The 20,694-nt window shown below is 32.0% G+C and overlaps 1 protein-coding gene across 3 annotated transcripts in view; it reads left to right on the top strand.

Annotated features, from left to right (window-relative positions):
- The first annotated feature begins 1,259 nt into the window (after window positions 1-1,259).
- Window positions 1,260-20,694, top strand: part of LOC140444033 (uncharacterized) — a 33,976-nt gene continuing 14,541 nt past the window's right edge. The window contains exons 1-3 of one of the 3 annotated variants that reach the window (XM_072535634.1): window positions 1,260-1,654; window positions 1,724-1,846; window positions 7,739-15,712. In XM_072535634.1, the coding sequence (XP_072391735.1) occupies window positions 1,402-1,654; window positions 1,724-1,846; window positions 7,739-9,033 (1,671 nt within the window). In that variant the 5' untranslated portion in view covers window positions 1,260-1,401 and the 3' untranslated portion in view covers window positions 9,034-15,712. Of the gene's footprint in view, window positions 1,655-1,723; window positions 1,847-7,738; window positions 15,713-17,973; window positions 20,685-20,694 lie in introns of those variants that run through there. The other 2 variants (XM_072535625.1, XM_072535643.1) reach the window with 2 other exon arrangements.

The following is a 20,694-nucleotide window of genomic DNA, read 5'->3' as shown; positions in this document are numbered from 1 at the left end:
TAAAGATCTAAAATGGAATAATTAAACAAAAACAACACTTTTTTCATTACTTATTACCATTAGTCAACACCGCAACTGTCAAATAAGTGTTACCAATTTATGCCAAAATATCACCTTCGTTAGTTTTTAAAATAAAATACAAACTAATGTTTGTATTTTGAGAACGATTTCCGAAGTTGAAATTATTTAACGTTCATCTTCGATACGTTAGTTCTTTACGTATAGAGAGAGAGATACGTTACGTTAGGTAGTTACAAAAACTCCCTAGCCCTATTGAAACGTCAATAAATCACCTTCGTTCGATTACAGTTACAGTGTGTTCCGAAGAAACGTTCTTCATAAAAACGCTTTATAATGCATTTATACAAATTAAATGAAACATATTATTGTGTATTTATTTAAGTTAACTATAATAGAAATTTTTAAATATCATTTATACGCGTATATAATAAAATATGTCTAGTGGCTGTAATGCCAGTGTACTCGTCAAAGTGATTCTAAAAAAAAAACACAAACACACCTACTGCCTAAATATTTCGTGTTGGTATCGTGTATCGTGTGACCTCACGGGCTATGACGCGGATGACGCGTGACGCGCAACCATCGAGCAAAAAGACAAAAGAGGGAATCTAATCGTTATGAAAAGGCGACCAAAAAAGTGGCCTCTGATGGCCGACATATCCGGAAATGCGAATGCGCCAAATTTAAATTTTCCGACACTTATTAACAGTAGCTATAAAATAGTTTTCAAAATGTGTCTTAGACGAGAAAATTTTAATTAAATATTAACGATAACAGTCTAAAATGTGAAACAATTGTTAAAAAACTTCAATATAAATAAGATTTCATGTGACAGTTGGGACAAATAATAACATAACCCAACTAAATTTGATATCTTAAACAAGGAAAGACTCTCTTTCCTTGTTTAATTTGGCCTCTCAAGATGGCACTTCCTGTCTAACAATATTTTTGCCCCCACTACCTCTACATTCCCTCTTTTGTCTTTTTGCTCGATGCGCGCAACCTTAGAGTTAGAGTAGGGAATTCTACTCGTCTACTTAGGAATTTTTGTATCCTATACGTAAAGAAAGAACGTATCGAAGAATATGACTAGTAGAATTCCCTACTCTAAGCACTTCCACTATTTAGAATAATTCTTCTTTTTTGCGTGCGTTCAGCATGCGATGATGCGTTCCGTTATTCACTACCTGTAGCTATCTTCATAGTTCTGGTAACAAACACAAACAACAATACTCTATTCTATACTCTATACTCTAATACTCTTCTTGCTATCTTCACTTCACGGTTCACCGGAGCTATTCTATTCTAGACGATACGATATCCTGTTTGTTGTATGTTTCCAATGGTTTCCAATAGTTTTATTTAATTTATTAATTAGCTATGGAATCTAAAATTGAAATTAAAGAGGAGTCTGTTGAATGTGACCAAATACATGTAGAGAGTCAGCTAGCAACCTCAAGCGATCATGAAGACTTGAAGAATGGACTAGAAAGTACCTCAGGTACAGCAAATAATAAAAATTACTATACAGTAAAAGAGGACATTAAGGAAGAGTTTGTTAAAAGTGATCCAGTATATATAGAGAGTCAGGTAACGACCACATTTGATCTCAGAGACTTGAACAAAGAAGGAGGTGAGTATAACTCAGTTACACCAAGTAATAATTAGTACTAAACAATGGGATGTAATTTAATTTTTAAAGGTGGGAGAGTAAAAGTTAAAATTAAGGAAGAGTTTATTGAAGGTGATCCAAGATATACAGATATTGAGAGTCAGCTATCCACATCCATTGATCTGGGAGTCTTGAAGAATGAGTGTACCTTAGGTGAGATAAATAACAATATGTAAAGTTTGTATATCTTTGTTTATTTTTTGTTATTTTTCAATGCATTTAATTTCATATTTCAAAGCCTAATTTTTCTTTTTGTTTTTGTTATACATGCCACTACAATTTTACATGTGTGATACTTTGTGTCTTAGTAAAATGTTTTCATTTGTTTCTTTTGCAACGATTTAGGTTTTCATCTTCATACATCCTTCTGATAGTTTTACATGTAGCTGATATTTTCCATCCATCGGAATTGACAACCATAGTTCAAGTTCACCAATGTTCAGTTCTTAATACCATGCAACCTTCAATGGGTTGCATGGTATTGGTTGCAATGAGAAATCAAAAATATATGATAGTTGTAGAGTTTTTGATTTTATTAACAATATTAAGAAGACAGCCACAACAGAGAGGCTTCTTTTTCTGTTTATAAAAAAAAGAATAAACCAAAGTTCTTGACTTGCATTTAACCTTGTCCAGATCCATTGTTCTTGGATGATATGAAGCAATTTCTTTCACTTGATTAAGAGATACCATGTGTGTTACTCTCTTTGAGTACAAAACGGGTGTGGCAGTCCAGTGGGACTGCCGGTGGAAGTTACACTTCTATACACGCATTCACCGTTACAAATTTATTTGGGAGTCAATCTGCACAATCAGTACATAAGTAATTCTATAGGTAAGACATAGCAGAAAGAGAAGCAAAATTAATAACAACTTACTAACAATGAAGGATTGAATCAATATTTTGATGAAAATGTATATTTTTATTTTCATATATTTATGAAAGGAGTTGAATGCAAAAATTTTTTTACACATACTCTGCAGTAAAATTCATTGTTTATTTTGTTATACATAAATATAATAATACAATACAAATTAAACTGCAATATTCATAAGTATTTAAAAATGACAATAATATACATAAAAAAATACACTACAATACAGTGCAACATAATTCCATATAATAATACAATACAAATTAAAATGCAATATCCATAAGTATTTAAAAATGACAATAATGTAATAATATTAATAAAAAAAGTCCTCTCCGACTGGGAATCGAACCCCGGTCTCCCGCATGACATGCGGGGATACTGACTACTATACTACCGAGGACATGACACGAATGTATTTCAAAATTGACAGTTCTGGATCATAAAGTGATTTATTGAGATTATTATTTTGAAATACAAAAGACTAATATAATTATGAACATTTAATAAATAATACAAAACATATCACATAAATAATAATATTAATAAATATTTTATTATATGTATAATATTATATGTATATATATCTTTATATAATATATATATATATATATATATATATATATATATATATATATATATATATATAATATTAAATTATATATACAAAAGGAACATTTTTATATTCGAGAGAGGAAGAGAGAGAAAATATATCTTCTGTCTCTCTCTTACTCATTATCTTACATATGTAATGATTTCACAGATTCACTCCCATACAAATTTCCAACGTGGAGCGCATATAGAAGTATAACTTCAAAAACATATCACTCACCTTCCTCTAAAAGCGTTTTCGTTGAGGGTTCAATACATTGTCTATCCTTGCCTGGTTTCATTTTTTAAGTCAGCATTGAATGGAGATTTTGATGAAAATATGCATACTACACATGTCACTCAATATACCATTAACGAAAAAATTAAAAAGAGATAAGGAACGTGAAAAACAAAATGTAATTAATACCCATATTACAAATTAAATGAAGCTATCATTTACATATTATCCTTTTCTCGTGATTCCGTCAGTCTTTTTTTTTGCGAGCATTCCACTAATAACTGGATGAATGCACTTAATCAATTAAGTCAAACTTTTTGGTTAGGTATAGTCCGATCTAAACCAGATAAAAAGACTTGATTGGCTGGGTTCATCTGAAACCTCAATAAAATTGCAAGTATGAAAAAGATCACTGTTTGATATGGAGCCACACATATAATGACTTCTGTTTTATATCAGCAGTAAATCATTTTTTTTGTGTTTTTAATAAACAAAAACTTGTTCTCAAAAACTAACCTTTCTGCTTCTGTCCACTGACCACATAACTGTTCTGCCTGCTCCACTTTCTTTTCTCTGTAATCACATCTGAAAATATGAAAATAATTGTCAGTTTTAGGTTGCAAATTGTTTTAGTTGTTTCACATGGTCGTTTGATTCTAAATGCTGAAGATTCCAACTACTCCTAGTATTTGTACATTTCTCCATTTTATAAAGATGATATCTGAGTGCATAAAGTTATAACACTCCAGTTATAATACTTACCATTACTTTGAGCTCAATTTTCTGAAGTTAAAAAAGTGTTTTTTTATGAGCCGGCAGCATCAAGCCCTTCTTTACTCTTCCACCTTTTGCCACTACTCTTATTGCACATCCTTGTCTTGATGCTACTAAATTCCTGACTTGTTCTGCCATTTCCCGCTTCCATCTAATGGTAGGACCACACCTTCTTGTCTGGTTTGTCTAACCTTGTTTAAGACGACATCCTCTCTTTCTCCTAGCTCTTAACACTTTTGCAAGTTTGGCTACTATTTGCCTTTCCTTAAATGTTTTGTCGTTACCTTCTTTCCTCTTGCTGTTCACTCTAGTACTTTTCTTGATTTTTCCATTCCTAGTGCTGCTGGTGCTGCTATCCCTATCTTTTCTCTACCCATTCTTTTCATATGGTCGAATAGTTTATTGGCTGCTACCAGGAATTTAACAGCCATTGGTTCTTCTCCTCTCCTTTGTTTCAGCTTGTGGACAATTTTTTTTTGATGTCCTCTCTCTCCCATTTTCCTCTACTATACATGTTATTTGAGACATAGTCCCAATTCTTCCATTTTCATCTTCTTCCACGTATAATCCGGGGAGGTCTGGGTACCTTCACTAAAATCCCCGTTCACTCTTGCATCAGCAGCATCCTGTTACCGAGATTGTCACATCGTCTGGTGCTTCCAAAATTTCTTTTTCGCAGATGGTTATCTTATCATAAACCTTTTTTAGTCATTCTTGATCTAATACTTCACTTATTTCCTCGGTGCTTTCTGCCGTCTCCATTTTCTTATGTAGTTCCTCAATCTTTTTTCTTTGTAATTCTGGGTCCTCTTCCCAATTTACTTCTACCTGTGTCCCTACGCACCTCGCAGTTGTTGCTACAGTTATTTTTGTTTGCGTCCCTATTGTTGTTACACATCTTCTTATACCTTCCCTTTTCTCAATATCTTCTGTAGCACTATACATTGACTCTCTAATGTTTCTTTTCATTTTGCACCAAATCTGCAGTACCTTTGTGGCTCCCTATTTGATCTCATTCTTCGTATTTGCCACTGCCTTTGTTAGGTTCACTAACTCGCTGATGCATACCTTCATTTTTGACATTCCTTTTTCTGTTTCACTTATTTTTAAATTGATTTTACTTTCATTCTTATTTCCACCAGCTCCTATGTTTTTCTCTCCATGCAATTTCCTTTTCGTTTTTCTGTTAATGTTGGTCGTCCATTAACTCTCGTCATTACTATCCCCCGTTTCTTTTCCACTGCCATTCTTCTCCACTGTTTCACCTATGCCCTCGTTTTCTCTTTCGTTCTTCTCCTTTGGCTCGTCTTTTTGCTTCTTCCGACTGTCCTTTTCTTCCTCTTCCGCTAATGTCGCCAGCCTCCCTTCGCCTATATCCTTCATAGACTCTCCTATCCCTATACTCATATTTTTTATTAAATATTTTTCCATTTTTCTTCCCACGAGTTGGGTTGATTCTTCGGTTCGCCTCCTCCTTAGGCCATCGCTTGAGACCCACTTTTCCCCTTGGGCCATGCACCTCTTCGGCACGATGGTGTTACACCTTGAGGTTAGGGTGGCGAAATATTAGAATGATGCATAGCCGCCCGTTCTATGCATATCCATTTGTTCTCAGTAGTTTTTTTCCACTGGTTTTTGTATTAGTGGAGGTTTTCTTCTAGTGTATAGGTTTGGGTATCAAGACGTGTATGATGGGTAGGGGTGGGTGTCGTATGATAGTAACACCTGGCAAGTGTGAAACTTGTTTAAAGCAGTTTATTACTACAAGTGATTTGAAAAGACATTTGAGGAGAAAAACCTTACAAGTGAAATTTATTTAAAGCAGTTTACTAAAAGTCAGTTAAAAACGCATTTGGAAATGCATAGTGCTAATCTTTTAACTTTTTATTGACCTATTGGTATTTTTAAATAGCAACTGAGTGATATATCATCAAAACACTTACTTTTTTTACTGCCAAATATTAATTAAGTGACATAAAAATAATTGATGGAAATTTATTCCAAGTAGATTATTCTTAAACAAATGTTATTTTATGGCCTATGCAGCAACCTTGGGTGACAATTAAGAGGCAATAACCTAGAGGTTCCGACATATGGGTAATAATGCACTGTTGCTCATTAAAGTACTCGGAGGGGTCGTGGGTCTATATCTAAGGCAGTGTGCAGTGTCGTAGCTCGAGAGGTGTCAGAAATTTACAAAACAAAACAAAACGACAAAAAATGTTGGGCGCCACCTACCTGTGTAAGAATTTGTCGGTAAGAGCCGAAAAGGTATGATTATCCAAACCGTTGTGAACTTGACTAGGAGGTACTTGAATTACTGGTGTTATCCTGGTGTTATTTAAATATGTAAATATGTAAGGTATAAAAATTGACAATCGTGGATCAGGTGACTGAAGAAAATGGAAAATATTGATAATACTTTAGTCATTTATTTTGCGCAAACAAATAATATAAAACATGTCAGTTCTAAGTTGGACACTGAATGCGCACTGTAATTCACTAAGAAATGTTTACCACACAACATAAACATAAATTGGTATCCTCATAAACATAAAAATAATATCGACATAGACATAAAATGGATAGTCATTATATAAACAAAAAATCCAACATAAAATCTTTGGTACTGAGTAAAACCGGTATAATAACGGATCTACTGGTACATCAGTCGGGAATCCCCGTAGTACATCTAATTTTTATTCAAAATTATAAAAACAAAAAAAAAACTTAATTATTTTATGACGAGCTTTCATCTAAATAATAAATAAAAAAGATTCTTCAACAACTTGATCCTATCGCATCCAGATGGAACTGTCTTTAGCTAATGTTGCTGTCCAAAATGTAGGCTCACGGATATATTAAAAAAATTTTTTACCTTGGATCTTAAATTCTAATAGTGTCCAACGAAGTATAACAACGTAGTATTAAGGGTAGATGGCTAGAATATCTCGAGCTCCATGCGCCGAAAAACAAACAAAATACCACAACTCACGAACCATTCGCAATCACACAACAAACCTTAGAACGAACAACTTTAATAATTCGATAAGGCACATTTCTAGTTCATTCCTCAACAATCAGCACTGATGGCCAAGATAAAGTCGGAATTCTTATTTTTTTTTTTGTCACACCCCCATGTTCTGTAGGTCTTCTTTTTCGTTATCATTCTTAGAAGGTTACGATTACACTAATTACTAGCTATGCAACCAGTTTAACAATTTTCAGCATATAATTATTTTCTATCATAGGTCGGGGACTGAAAATTGCTACACCTATAAAACTAAAAAATTGAACTAACTTAGTTATTCTCGATTATAATAATTGTCAAAAAGTTTGACAACAAGGTGTTATCTCTAATTAATAGCCTGGGTAGCTTTTTAACAAAAGAACAAAACGGCAGTAAACATTGAGGTTGCCAATTGGTGTTAAGCTACAAAGAATAAGATCTAATAGAGGAAGAAACATAGAAAAGTCAACTTGGGCTATAATTTTACTATATTTATCATATGTTTATCTTCGTGTTTGTAATTTTTCCTTTCCAGTAATTATCGTTGGTTTGTATTTTAGGTTTTCCCCAGGAGGAGACAAAAGTGGAAACTTTACCTGTACATTCATCTCATAAAAAAATATACACAGATCGACACAAGCAATTTTCTGACACAAACTTTAAACAGTTAATGGTACATACTAGAAAAAAACCTAATGAATGTGAACTTTGTTTCAATCAATTTTGGCGAAAAGATTCTTTAACTAAGCACATGAAAGTTCACACTGGAGGAAAACGTTACAAGTGTGAAACTTGTTTAAAACAGTTTATTGAAGCAGGCAGTTTGAAAAATCATTTAAGAGTGCACATTAAACCATACAAGTGTGAAATTTGTTTTAAGCAGTTTAGCCAAGCAAGGAATTTGAAAAAACATTTAAGAGTGCACACTGGAGAAAAACTTTACAAGTGTGAAACTTGTTTAAAGTACTTTACTACAATAAGTAATTGGAAAAGACATTTGAGTACGCACACTGGAGAAAAGCCTTATAAGTGTGAAATTTGTTTTAAGCAGTTTAATGAAACAAGTAGTTTGAAAAAACATTTAAGAGTGCACACTGGAAAAAAACCTTTCAAGTGTGAAATTTGTTTTAAGCAGTTTGGTCGGAAAGATTATTTAACTGCTCACATGAAAAGTCATACCGGAGAAAAACCTTACAAATGCGAAAATTGTTTAAAGCAATTTACTACTACAAGTAATTGGAAAAGACATTTGAGTACGCACACTGGCGAAAAACCTTACAAGTGTGAAATTTGTTTTAAGCAGTTTAGCCGAGCAGGAACTTTGAAAATACATTTGAGAACGCATACTGGAGAAAAACCTTACAAGTGCGAAATTTGTTTTAAGCAATTTAGTGAAGGAAGTAGTTTCAAAAAACATTTAAGAGTGCACATTGGCAAAAAACCATACAAGTGCGAAATTTGTTTTAAGCAGTTTAGTGAAGCAGATAGTTTGAAAAAACATTTAAGAGTGCACACTGGAGAAAAACTTTACAAGTGTGAAACTTGTTTAAAGTACTTTACTACAATAAGTAATTGGAAAAGACATTTGAGTACGCACACTGGAGAAAAACCTTTCAAGTGTGAAATTTGTTTTAAGCAGTTTGGTCGCAAAGATCATTTAACTGCTCACATGAAACGTCATACCGGAGAAAAATCGTACAAGTGTGAAACTTGTTTAAAGCAATTTACTACTACAAGTAATTGGAAAAGACATTTGAGTACGCACGCTGGAGAAGAGCCTTACAAGTGTGAAATTTGTTTAAAGCAGCTTACTACTAAAAGTCAATTAAAAAAACATTTGAGGTCGCACACTTGAGAAAAACCCGAGAAGTGTGAAATTTGTTTAAAGCAGTTTACTACTACAAGCCAGTTAAAAAAGCATTAGAGAACTCACAGTGGAGAAAATCCTTAGAAGTGTGAAATTTCTTTTTAATGAAAATGCTCTAATATCGTCTTATTACACTAATACCATGTTTTGTACTTGAGAATGATTTCCAAAGTGAAAATCGAAACGTCAAACTTATTAAAATAAAATTGTGGCTTATTCCCAATAATAATAGTAAATTGCGTTAAAATGCTAAAAGAGAATAGCTTCATAATATTTTAATCTCATTTCCTAAAGAGCTGCTTTGTATTTCTGTAGTACTTTGAGCAATATTTTTCACTGTGCCCACCTGAATCATGGTTCTGATATTATGAGTTCCTAATTTTTAACTTAGTCTAGAAGACTTATTGTTTAGCTTTAATCTTTGGCCATTAGGCTATTGGGAATACCAAATATAGATTCAGGACTAGCCTCAATGTCTTCTGGATGTGGTACTACAAAAGTAAATGTATAATAATGCAAAATAGAAACTTTTCCGTATGTATGATAATTATTGTGATGATAGAAAAATCTTTCTGAATTGTGAAATATGTCTCAAGCAGTTCTTAATGATTCAGGTATTAAGAATACACAGGAAAATGTGCATATGGGAAAAATCATTGGGATGCAAAAATTTCTCAAAACCTTTTAAGTAAACACATTAGTAACAATCAATGCTTATTTAAGATTAGAGGTATTGACAGTTATTTTTTATATGTACTAATAATTAATAAACAATAGTCACGTTGTGAATAGTAGCTTTAATCTGCTCATTAAAGACTGACAGAACGAGCAAATTTTCAACAGCTTAGTTCTCATTAAATTTGGATCAGCTAACAGCGAAACTACAGGCTAACATTCTGTGGTGCTTAATGTAGGCTGATGATGTAGTGTTAGTAGAAAATACTGAAAGCGACTTTGAACAAACTCTAAAACAGTGGAGACAAAAACAGAGTGTTTGGAATGCTCATTTAAAGATGAAGGTACTACAAATAAAAATATATGTTTGGGTGGTGAAATTATTATGAAAAGTAATCAATAAATATGATGATAATGAATAAGTAATGGGGAAATAAATGCATGCACTAGAATTAGGGTTAAACTGATGAAGTGGAAACAAGCGCGTGTTTTATTATGTAACAGAAAAATTCCAATGAAGCTGAAGGGAAATAGTATATTACATAACGAGAGTTGTAAGAAGCTTATTACATGTGAGTAAAAAAGTTGCGCGCGAGCCGCGTAGCGGCGAGCGCAGTAATTATACAAGCATGTAATAAGTTTACAAGTTGTGTATACTTTTTCCAATGTCAGTTTGCCAAGCGTCGGCTTTTGAGATTCTTTGATGCCAATGCCGACCATTGGCGTGGAAATTAAGAAAAGGGATCAGTTATCAAACGCATATTTCAAGAAAAATCATATAATTTTTATTATTAATTTTTACATAATTATATTCAGGAAAATTTCTCAATTTTTGTGCAGAAAATGTTTAAACAATTTTTTAAACAAATTCAAAATATTACCTTTTGTGCTCCAAAAAATATTTTTTAGGTTTTTGGGTGACTCTAAATAAGATCTATGTCATTTTTCTCAAAAGTTAATAGTTTTGGAGATATAGGCGATTTAAAATCCGAAAAATGCGATACCTAATATGCATTTTGGAGGCTTGAAAAATATGTAAATGAGTATTTTTGAGATTCAAGAGTATCTAAACTAAAGTCTCAACATTGATTTTGGTGAGAAATCGGAGCAATATTTTCCGTAGCAGAAAAAGGTGATCTTTTGAATTTGAATTGTTTCCGGCAAAAATGTCCGGCACCCTTCAACCTTCGATTTGTTTAAACGGGGCATTTTTGAATAGGACTCTTCAAAGGACAGAATCAGTTTTTTTTTTTTCAAATGGGAGCGGGCTCACAACATCGAATAAATAACAAATTAATTTTTTCAAATTAAAGCTTGTTAATTTTAGTGATTTATAAGAATATTGGACTTATTATTTAGTTTTTACATAAACCATAATATTTTTTTACAATTATCTGTAAATAATGGCTCATTCTGTCAGAAAATTTTAAAAGATTGTCTATCCAGCAATTAAGATAGTCAACTGAAAATTAATTTTTAAACACGGCCTACTGTTAATGCACAAACAGGGTGAATCTTCAATATTTTGCTTCGAGTTAGAGATATCTGAAAAAGTTATTTGGAAAAGATGTTCCAACATCTTCTTCAAACAACTTCTTATTTGCCATTTAAAAGTGCATATGAAAATTGTAAAATTGTATAATTTGTATGTTAAATTTGTATGAAAATCTGTAATTTCATGGATTTCATTATATGGATTTAAGACACTTTGGAAATAAGCTCTTCAATTGTAGTCAGGATTCTAAAACGGACAGTTGGCTGTCCCGAGATGCATCTTTAGACAGCCAATTGTAGATTTAGGATCGAGATTACAAATAATACTGAAAAACTAAAATTGCGAATTTTGTCATGAAATTTGGTATGTGCGGTTACAATAAGTGGAACAACTTTTCCAAATAAGTTTTTCCGATTTCTCTAACGCGAAGCAAAATATCGAAAATTTACCCTGTTTGTGGATTCGCAGTAAGCCGCGTTTAAAATTAAAATTTCAGATGACTATCTTAAAAAAATGTGCACTATCAACATGTATGACTGTGCAAAATGTCAAATCTCTATGTATTTTAGTAGCTGATATATAGAGGTGTCTTCATCTTAAATGCGACACACTTTATAATAATGAATACTAGTGTTCAAGATGCATCGCGATAGCTGTAAAGAAATTAATTAGAAGGACTGAAAAGAATCGTCAGAGTCTTCTGAAGTCGAATCGTTCCCAGGTTGGATAACTATTGGTGCTATTGTCGGTAAAACAGGATATTCGTTTTCTATTTTTACAACATGAGCTTCGCAATTTTTCCACACATCGCTATTAATGCCACTAATTATTTCTCGAATATTCTCAATGGCCATTGCGCTTAATGTTGGTGACTGATTATATTTTCGCAATCGTTTTTTTACGGTACCCCAAACCATTTCAATTGGATTAAAAATGCAATAGTATGAGGGTAATCGCAAAAGAGTATGGCCGTGCCTGCTGCAAATGGTGTCAATAACGTATTCGTTTTTAAAATTCCGACTTTTGATAATTCTAATTAATTCTTTCTTTACTGGAATCTTTTTAGGAACAGTGATGTTTTTAAGTTGCATAAATTTTAAAATTTCGTCCTTTTTCGTGTTATTATTAGGTATTTTATTTAATATGCGGGAATGATACGAAGCATTATCCATAACAATCACTGAATTCGGCGGAATATTGGGCAAGAGTTGTTCAACAAACCACTTTTCAAATAAATCGGCTGTCATATCTTCGTGATAATCGGCAGAAGACTTTGTTATATTTTTGGCCGACAATAGCAATGCATTAGATACAATTAGAACAATTGCATTATCAGCCATCCCAATATTTTCTTTTTTCAAACACTCATACATATTTAAGACTATTCTTTGGGATTGTACGTGCAAATCTTTATTTTTTAATTCGGAGCTGTCATTAACATAATTGTCATTATTTATTGATAACACAGAAGTTGACGCATCTTAAAAAATGCCATCCTAAAAAAATATAATATTACTTACCTTATAATAAGCCTCCGCCTCTGCAAAAGGAAATATTTTAGGGTGTCACATAGCGAGACAAACGGGTGTTCATTACGATTTATAGCTTTGCGCTTCGCTGTTGCCATAATGCATGAGTTTAAAATTAGTGAATATAACTTTAATACCATATTAATATATCTGAAATTTTTCATGTTTCCATGTAAGGTATAAAATCAATGAAATTTGGAAAAAAATAATACAATTCTTGAAACCGTTTTTGAGAACTTGGATTCTTAAAAGTTGTCTGATTTCTTAAAAGTCGATCATTATATCTATAAAAGTATTACCGCTAAATTCACCAACATGGCAACGTCGATATGGACGGAAGGTTCAAATTCTCTCCAGACTACAATGTTGCCGATATTCGAAAATTACTTAGAGTATAAGTAATATATACAAAGTTCACGGTTGCTTTAATTCATTAGTGAAGAGTCCATGGAAATATTAGTACCTAGTTAATTAATTTATAGATATATTTTTTGAGAATATGTTCATATTATTTTTTAAGAGTGTCGTTCGTTGACTAGCAATTGAATAATAACGAATAGAGAATAGAGCATATTTTTTAAATATAACCTTAGGAATTTTAGGAAATATATCTGACAACCTTGATTTGAAAGGCGGTCTCGTTGATACCAGAATGAGGCATTTTTATGTTGGAAAATTATTAGTGGATGTACTATACTATACTTTTTCTACGATTATTTTCATTTATAAAAATAAAAAGTATAACAAGTAACTTTTATTTATTTAACAAAATTCGGGAACAATTTAAATTAAACATTTATTTATAATAATTAATTGTAAAATTTTGGCAATTATTTATAACTATACCCTTATCTGAGTTTGGCGGTTGTTCAATAATACGTGGTGAATGGTGAGATGACGTAAACTTTACGGTGTGTTCTTTTTGAACATTGGTATTTTCAGTCTATGTAAAGGTCTGTAAATTACTTTCGATTGAATTTATAATTCTGTTGGCTGTTGACATCTTTTTATTTATTGACTCATCGACATATCCTTCGGCCGTTGTTGAAGATTTCCATCCGCCATGTCGTTTAAGAGCCATTAAATCACCACCGGCATCTACCAAAATAGTGGCAGAAGTTCGTCTTAAACAGTGACCTGTGTACATTTTGAGATCTGGTAACTTTAAATATTCGGCCAGTTGTTTAGGAACACCGCCTATTTTGTTTAAACCTACCACCTGTTTCGTACATTTACCTCTTTGATAATTAAGAAAAAATTAATTTATTTGCGGATCGCTAATCTGTAGTCGAATTTCTATATATTGTTTGCAGATTTTATAGAAATTTCCGGAAATAACGAAAGATCTACATATTTTGGTTTTCGTATCAGGAATTTTAACCAATAACATGGTACTTAAATCATCAATGTCACAAAGTTTAAGATTTTTTAACTCTTGTTTCCTACAAGCTCCACATATTCTGTAACATTTTTTTATATAATTAAAATATTAATTATTTTTATTCTTTTTACCCCCGTGATGATACGCTTATGTTCGGTTTACCGTCTTCAAAATTTTATTGAATGCCCGGAATTTCCTTGCGTCCGAAAGGTTTTTAATCCTTTCCGTCTTAATCCGGGTCTTTTATGATAGATTTGTAAATATTCCGAAGGCCCGTATAGTAATTTTTCTGTAAAGACCCAATCTCGGGATTTCATATTTTATCACGTGCCAAATTACCTCGAACTTTCCGATAGCCGTTATAACCTTATCTTCTCAGAAATACATACAACTGGCCTATGATTTTTGAGGGGAGATATCCCTTCTTTTTCTTAGGTAATTTGGTAAAATTTTAGAGGAACCAAGTCACTTCTCGGTGGGCACTCGTAGAGAAAACAACTTCTCGGTGGGCACTCGTAGAGAAAACAACTTATCGGTGGGCATCCGTCGAGTTAAGACGCTTAGTTCACAATATCGTATCTGCTACCTTACCGTCTCTGTGCATTTTCTTTATAAGTGTGTATACACTTGCTTATTAGAGTTTTTTTTAACTTACACTATATTAGTTTAAGTATAGTTGTAAAGCACCTTCAAGGGTAAATAAATTCAGTGTTTAATACCAGTACAGTATTAACTTCAGTGACTTAAAGCAGCAGTCGCCAGGAATCACTAAGTTGACATAATTTTAATATCTCCACCTATCTAGGCAAGTAACATGGTATAGCATCATATCATCTCCCATTATCTGGACGTATCGAACGATCATACATGTCTTCAAATGTAATTGAGAGTAGCTACTGAATTTTGCAGTCAATTAAAGAACATTCTATATTTTTTTTGTTACGAACCAAATAATCGACTTAACCAAGTGCGGTTTGGTTAAATTTTTATGTTTTCACGTCAGTAAACTTTTTTGTATTTTTGTAAATTTAAATTTTATTAATTTTTGTTATCTTTTGTGTTTGTTATAATTTGTATTCAATTTTATTTGCTATAATATCTCGAGATACGCCAAAACTTTATTTGTGCATGCTTGTGTTATACTTATATCTTTGTAAAGATATTTTCTAATTATATTTCTGCCTATTTTTATATGTATACCACCATTTTATAGTTGTTGGTGTATTTTTATTACTTGTGTTGCATTCAGCAGCGTCGTAATTTTGTTGTTGTTTAATATATTGTTATTGTTTTATGTATGTATTTTATTTGTCGACTCCTAACAACGTTCCCTGATATATTTGCTTTTTACCTTTAAATATAACTATACCTTTGACCAGTAGAAAGATCAGGCTTATTAAGTTTCGTAGGTAAGTAAGTGTAATACCTTATATATTTATTTTTTGTTTATGTAGAGTGTTGACCAAATTTATTCAATAATTAACTGTGATATCTTTTCTTGGGTTTGGTCTCAGAACCTAAACATCTTTCCTTATCTCTTTTCTTTTCTAAGGTTTCTTAATTTTCTCCTTAAACCCCAAAAAATTAAGTGGCGCCCTGTTCTCTATCTTATCTTATCTTTGGTAATTTTACCCATCTATCTTTTTGTTCATTTCTGTATCTTTTTCTAATATCTCCTATCGTATCTTTACTTATTTCGTCCGTTGGACCCATTCCTGGTTCCAAAAGCTAGTTTCGAACCCACGACTCGCTCTCCACCAACCATCTGGCTGCCGTCCGCAGTGTCTCCATTGGTGACCTTTCTAGCACCATCAAAAAAAAGGTTTCCGAGGTTACAATTCTAATAATTGCAATAACCTTAAAATAAAAGTATTATAAGTAGGCACATTTATGTTATACTTTTAAATAACATACCTTTATTAACAAGTACTGTACATCAGGAGCTCCATTTAAAAAAAGTTTTATTTCATCAGGATGTAAAATTTTAGATTTTTTGTTTTTAAAACCTTCCGATTGCCTTTTTAGATAAGCTCGCAATTTCGGGTAATTTTCAATATTAACATTATTTTTCAAAGTTATAACATTTCTTAGCATAGAATATATTGCCCATAATGAGGATGATTTAAATTTCTTAGCGATTTCTCCAAAATAAGCCAAGAGTACATTTTCAGAAAATGAATTTACATTATTTGTTGTACGCCAATCCATAAATTGCTGATATACCTTTTCAAATCTTCCTCTAGATTTTTCTGGTAATAGGTGCTACTAAATTCATCTTCACTATTTTATTTATCTGTATTTAAATTACCACTATATTTACACTGACAGATTAATAATTTTTAATATGTCAAAATAACGTCTGTTAATTCGTTTCCATGGTAACTCGACCAACTGACTTACAAGACTTATGTGATATTACACATTTTTATAGAACTGAAGCGTAATTTTTTATTACGAGCTAGTCATTATAGTTCGTCCCAAACCCTTCTTTCAGTGCGTCATAGTTGATCGAATTCTCTCTAGCACATTAAGCTAGAAGTGACAGAAAAAAACGTGAGTCTGTGATTATTATACATAGAACTTAGAAAATTATTTATCGTAAACCTAATTCTACTTACGGATGTATAATTGGTTGGAGTTTAGAATACGCTAAACAGATATCCAATCAATGATGCGCATAAATATAATTTGTCAGATTGTCTCGATCGTGATAGTACTTTCACAATGTCAACTGATAAAATGATAATTTTCATTCCAGGTTGGTATTATCAGACATTTTACAGTGAAAATTTAATTTTGTATTTATTGTCATAAAAATATTTTAATATGCCGAGATATATCGAGAAAGAACAAAGACTAATATTAAAATTATTAAATTATTTTCAATTAGAAAAGACAGATTACGATCCTGCAACTGTCAAATTTAACTAAAATGTCATGCAATAATTCTCGACATTCTTAAAATCCTATATGACGTCAAAATTAGTGACGCACTGAAAGAAGGGTTTGGGACAGACTGTGCGTGTCAGTATCTGTTTTGATGTATATACTTAACATCCAAATAGTAGGTAATATACAATTTACTAGTAAGAGAGTAGAAAAATTCTATAAAACAGTCATAAAACCATCTATGTTATATGGAACTGAATGTTAGGCAGGTAAAGAAAGAGGTACAACGAATGTATGTTGTGGAAATGATAATGCTTAGATGGATGGTTGGAGTGACAAAAAATAATAAAATTAAGAATGATTATGTTGGGGGAAATCTTGGGGCGATACCAATCGAGGCCAAAAGAAAGTGCGTAGGTTAAGATGGTTTGATCATGTTCAAAATTAAGACTTGAATCAACCAGTATAAAGAATTGCTGATCTGTGGGTTGCTGGAAGGAAGACTAAAGAAGACTGGGGGGACTGATGCTTAGGCAGGACATGTCGGTAGAGGAGATTGATAATGGTATAACCCAAGATAAAAATTTATGGAGACATGTAATTAGGGAAGCTGGCCCCACATGAGGCAAGGGCCATAAGGGCAAAGAGAATGATGATGTTGATTGGCAGAATAATTACTTAATTTACTAGACAGTTAGAATGAGTTCAGGGAATCTGCCAGAATTTGGTTTTCAATGTATATTAATTCAATATTTTTACAATGATTATTTTCATTATTGGGTTTTCAATTCGAATTGAGTCAAATTTGGTTTTCAATATGTATTAATTTAATATTATTACCATAATTATTATCGTTATTGTACTTCTATCAGTGAATATAGTTTTAAAATTTTCTATTCTCTTGTCGATGCTTTTAAATTTTACCCTGTAGAAAAAATATATTTTAAATTTTATTTTAGGCTTGCTTGAAGGGAAGGACACGTTGGAAATTATGGAAACAGTAAGTGTACATTCATGTGATAAACAACAACCTATGAGTCGATGTACTGAAGGAAAAACATTTGAATGTGAAATTTGTGTTAAGCAGTTTTCTCGTGCATATACTTTAAAACAACATATGAGAGTTCACACTGGAGAAAATCCTTATAAGTGTAGTATTTGTTTTAAACAGTTCAGACGTAAAGGTAATTTGAATGACCATACGAGAGTTCACACTGGAGAAAAACCTTACAAGTGTGATATTTGTTTTAAGCAATTTGCTCAAGCAAAAAATTTGAAACGACATATAAAATCGCACACTGGGGAAAAAGCTTTCTTCTGTGAAATTTGTTTTAAGCAATTTGCTGAAGCAGCAACTTTAAAAGATCATTTGAGAACACACAATGGAGAAAAACCTTACAAGTGTGAAATTTGTTTTAAGCAATTTTCTCTAGCTAGTAATTTGAAACGACATATAAAATCGCATACTGGGGAAAAAGCTTACAGCTGTGAAATTTGTTTTAAGCAATTTACTGAAGCAAGAACTTTAAAAAATCATTTGAGAATACACGCTGGTGAAAATCCTTACAAGTGTGAAATTTGTTTTAAGCAATTTACTGAAGCCAGAACTTTAAAAAGTCATTTGAGAATACATACTGGGGAAAAACCCTACAAGTGTGAAATTTGTTTTATACATTTTTCTCAGAAACGGGATTTAAAAAATCATATGATTGTTCACACTGGAGGAGAAAAACCTCACAAGTGTGATATTTGTTTTAAGCAGTTCTTTCACGTAAGTAATATTAAAAAACATATGAGATTGCACACGGGAGAAAAACCGTACAAGTGTGAAATTTGTTTTATACATTTTTCTCAGAAACAGTATTTGAAAAATCATATGATTGTGCACACTGGAGGAGAAAAACCTCACAAGTGTGATATTTGTTTTAAGCAGTTCTTTCACGTAAGTAATATTAAAAAACATATGAGATTGCACACGGGAGAAAAACCGTACAAGTGTGAAATTTGTTTTATACATTTTTCTCAGAAACAGTATTTGAAAAATCATATGATTGTGCACACTGGAGGAGAAAAACCTCACAAGTGTGATATTTGTTTTAAGCAGTTTTTTCACGTAAGTAGTATTAAAAAACATATGAGATTGCACACGGGAGAAAAACCGTACAAGTGTGAAATTTGTTTTAAGAGTTTTGCTCAAGCATGTAATTTGAAACAACATATGATATCGCATACTGGAGAAAAACCTTATAAGTGTGAAATTTGTTTTAAGCAGTTTACTGAAGCAAGAATTTTAAAAAGTCATTTGAGAATACATACTGGAGAAAAACCCTACAAGTGTGAAATTTGTTTTTTACATTTTCCTCAGAAACCGAGTTTGAAAAGGCATATGATTGTGCACACTGGAGGAGAAAAACCTCACAAGTGTGAAATTTGTTTTAAGCAATATAGTCAAGCAGGTCATTTGAAAACACATTTGAGAGTGCACACTGGAGAAAAACCTTACAAGTGTGAAATTTGTTTTAAGCAATTTACTGAAGCAGGAACTTTAAAAAGTCATTTGAGAATACATACCGGAGAAAAACCCTACAAGTGTGAAATTTGTTTTATACATTTTTCTCAGAAACGGAGTTTGAAAAGTCATATGATTGTTCACACTGGAGGAGAAAAACCTCACGTGTGATATTTGTTTTAAACAGTTTTTTCACGTAAGTAATATTAAAAAACATATGAGATTGCACACGGGAGAAAAACCGTACAAGTGTGAAATTTGTTTTGAGCAATATAGTCAAGCAGGTCATTTGAAAACACATTTAAGGATACACACTGGAGAAAAACCTTACAAGTGTGAAATTCGTTTTAAGCAATTTTCTCTAGCGAGTAATTTGAAATGACATATAAAATCGCATACTATGGAAAGAACTACAGCTTTGAAATTTGTTTTAAGCTATCTAATGAAGCAAGAACTTTAAAAAATTATTTGAGAATATACGCTGGTAAAAAACCTGACACGGGAGAAAAACCGTACAAGGAGAGAAACCTTTATATACCTTCTATATATTTTATATATAGAAATTTTATTAAATTTGGTTTTTGGAAAAAAAAGGTGTACCTACCCAAGCAGGTACACTGGGACAATTAAACATTTATTAAAAATACATACATATACTATTATAATCTGCTTTGTTTTAACTTTTGTTAATTCTAATTGAATGAAACTAGATCAAATAATATTTAATTTCTCAGGGTTCTTTACTACACGATAAAATTTATTTTACTTTCAATTCGTGGCTTCTAGTATTTCCTGGATGCTGGCTTCTTTAGGATAGACAAAGGGAATAAATAATATAACACAATGTATAACCTTTTAAACAATTACCATTTATTTCAATACCATATATAACTGTTGTATGTTTTATATTAAACTCATTAATAAAAATAAATAAAAACGTTTGTGATTTTATTTATATATTAAATTTAAAATCCTAATAGATTATGTGACCAGGACATTTCCACTGTGCTACAAAAGTGTTAAAGAATGCATAAAGAAAAGAAATGTCTGAACAAGAAAAAGTTGAAACAAGAACCATTATACTAAAACAATTTTTAATTGAAAGTGATTACTTGGCAAGATCGCACTTAACGAAGCCCTTAACGATAACTTTTCAACGAAATCGTAAAAT

Source organism: Diabrotica undecimpunctata, chromosome 1 (assembly GCF_040954645.1).
Source record: "Diabrotica undecimpunctata isolate CICGRU chromosome 1, icDiaUnde3, whole genome shotgun sequence".
NCBI lineage: Eukaryota > Metazoa > Arthropoda > Insecta > Coleoptera > Chrysomelidae > Diabrotica > Diabrotica undecimpunctata.
This window is presented reverse-complemented; position numbering and strand designations above follow the sequence as displayed.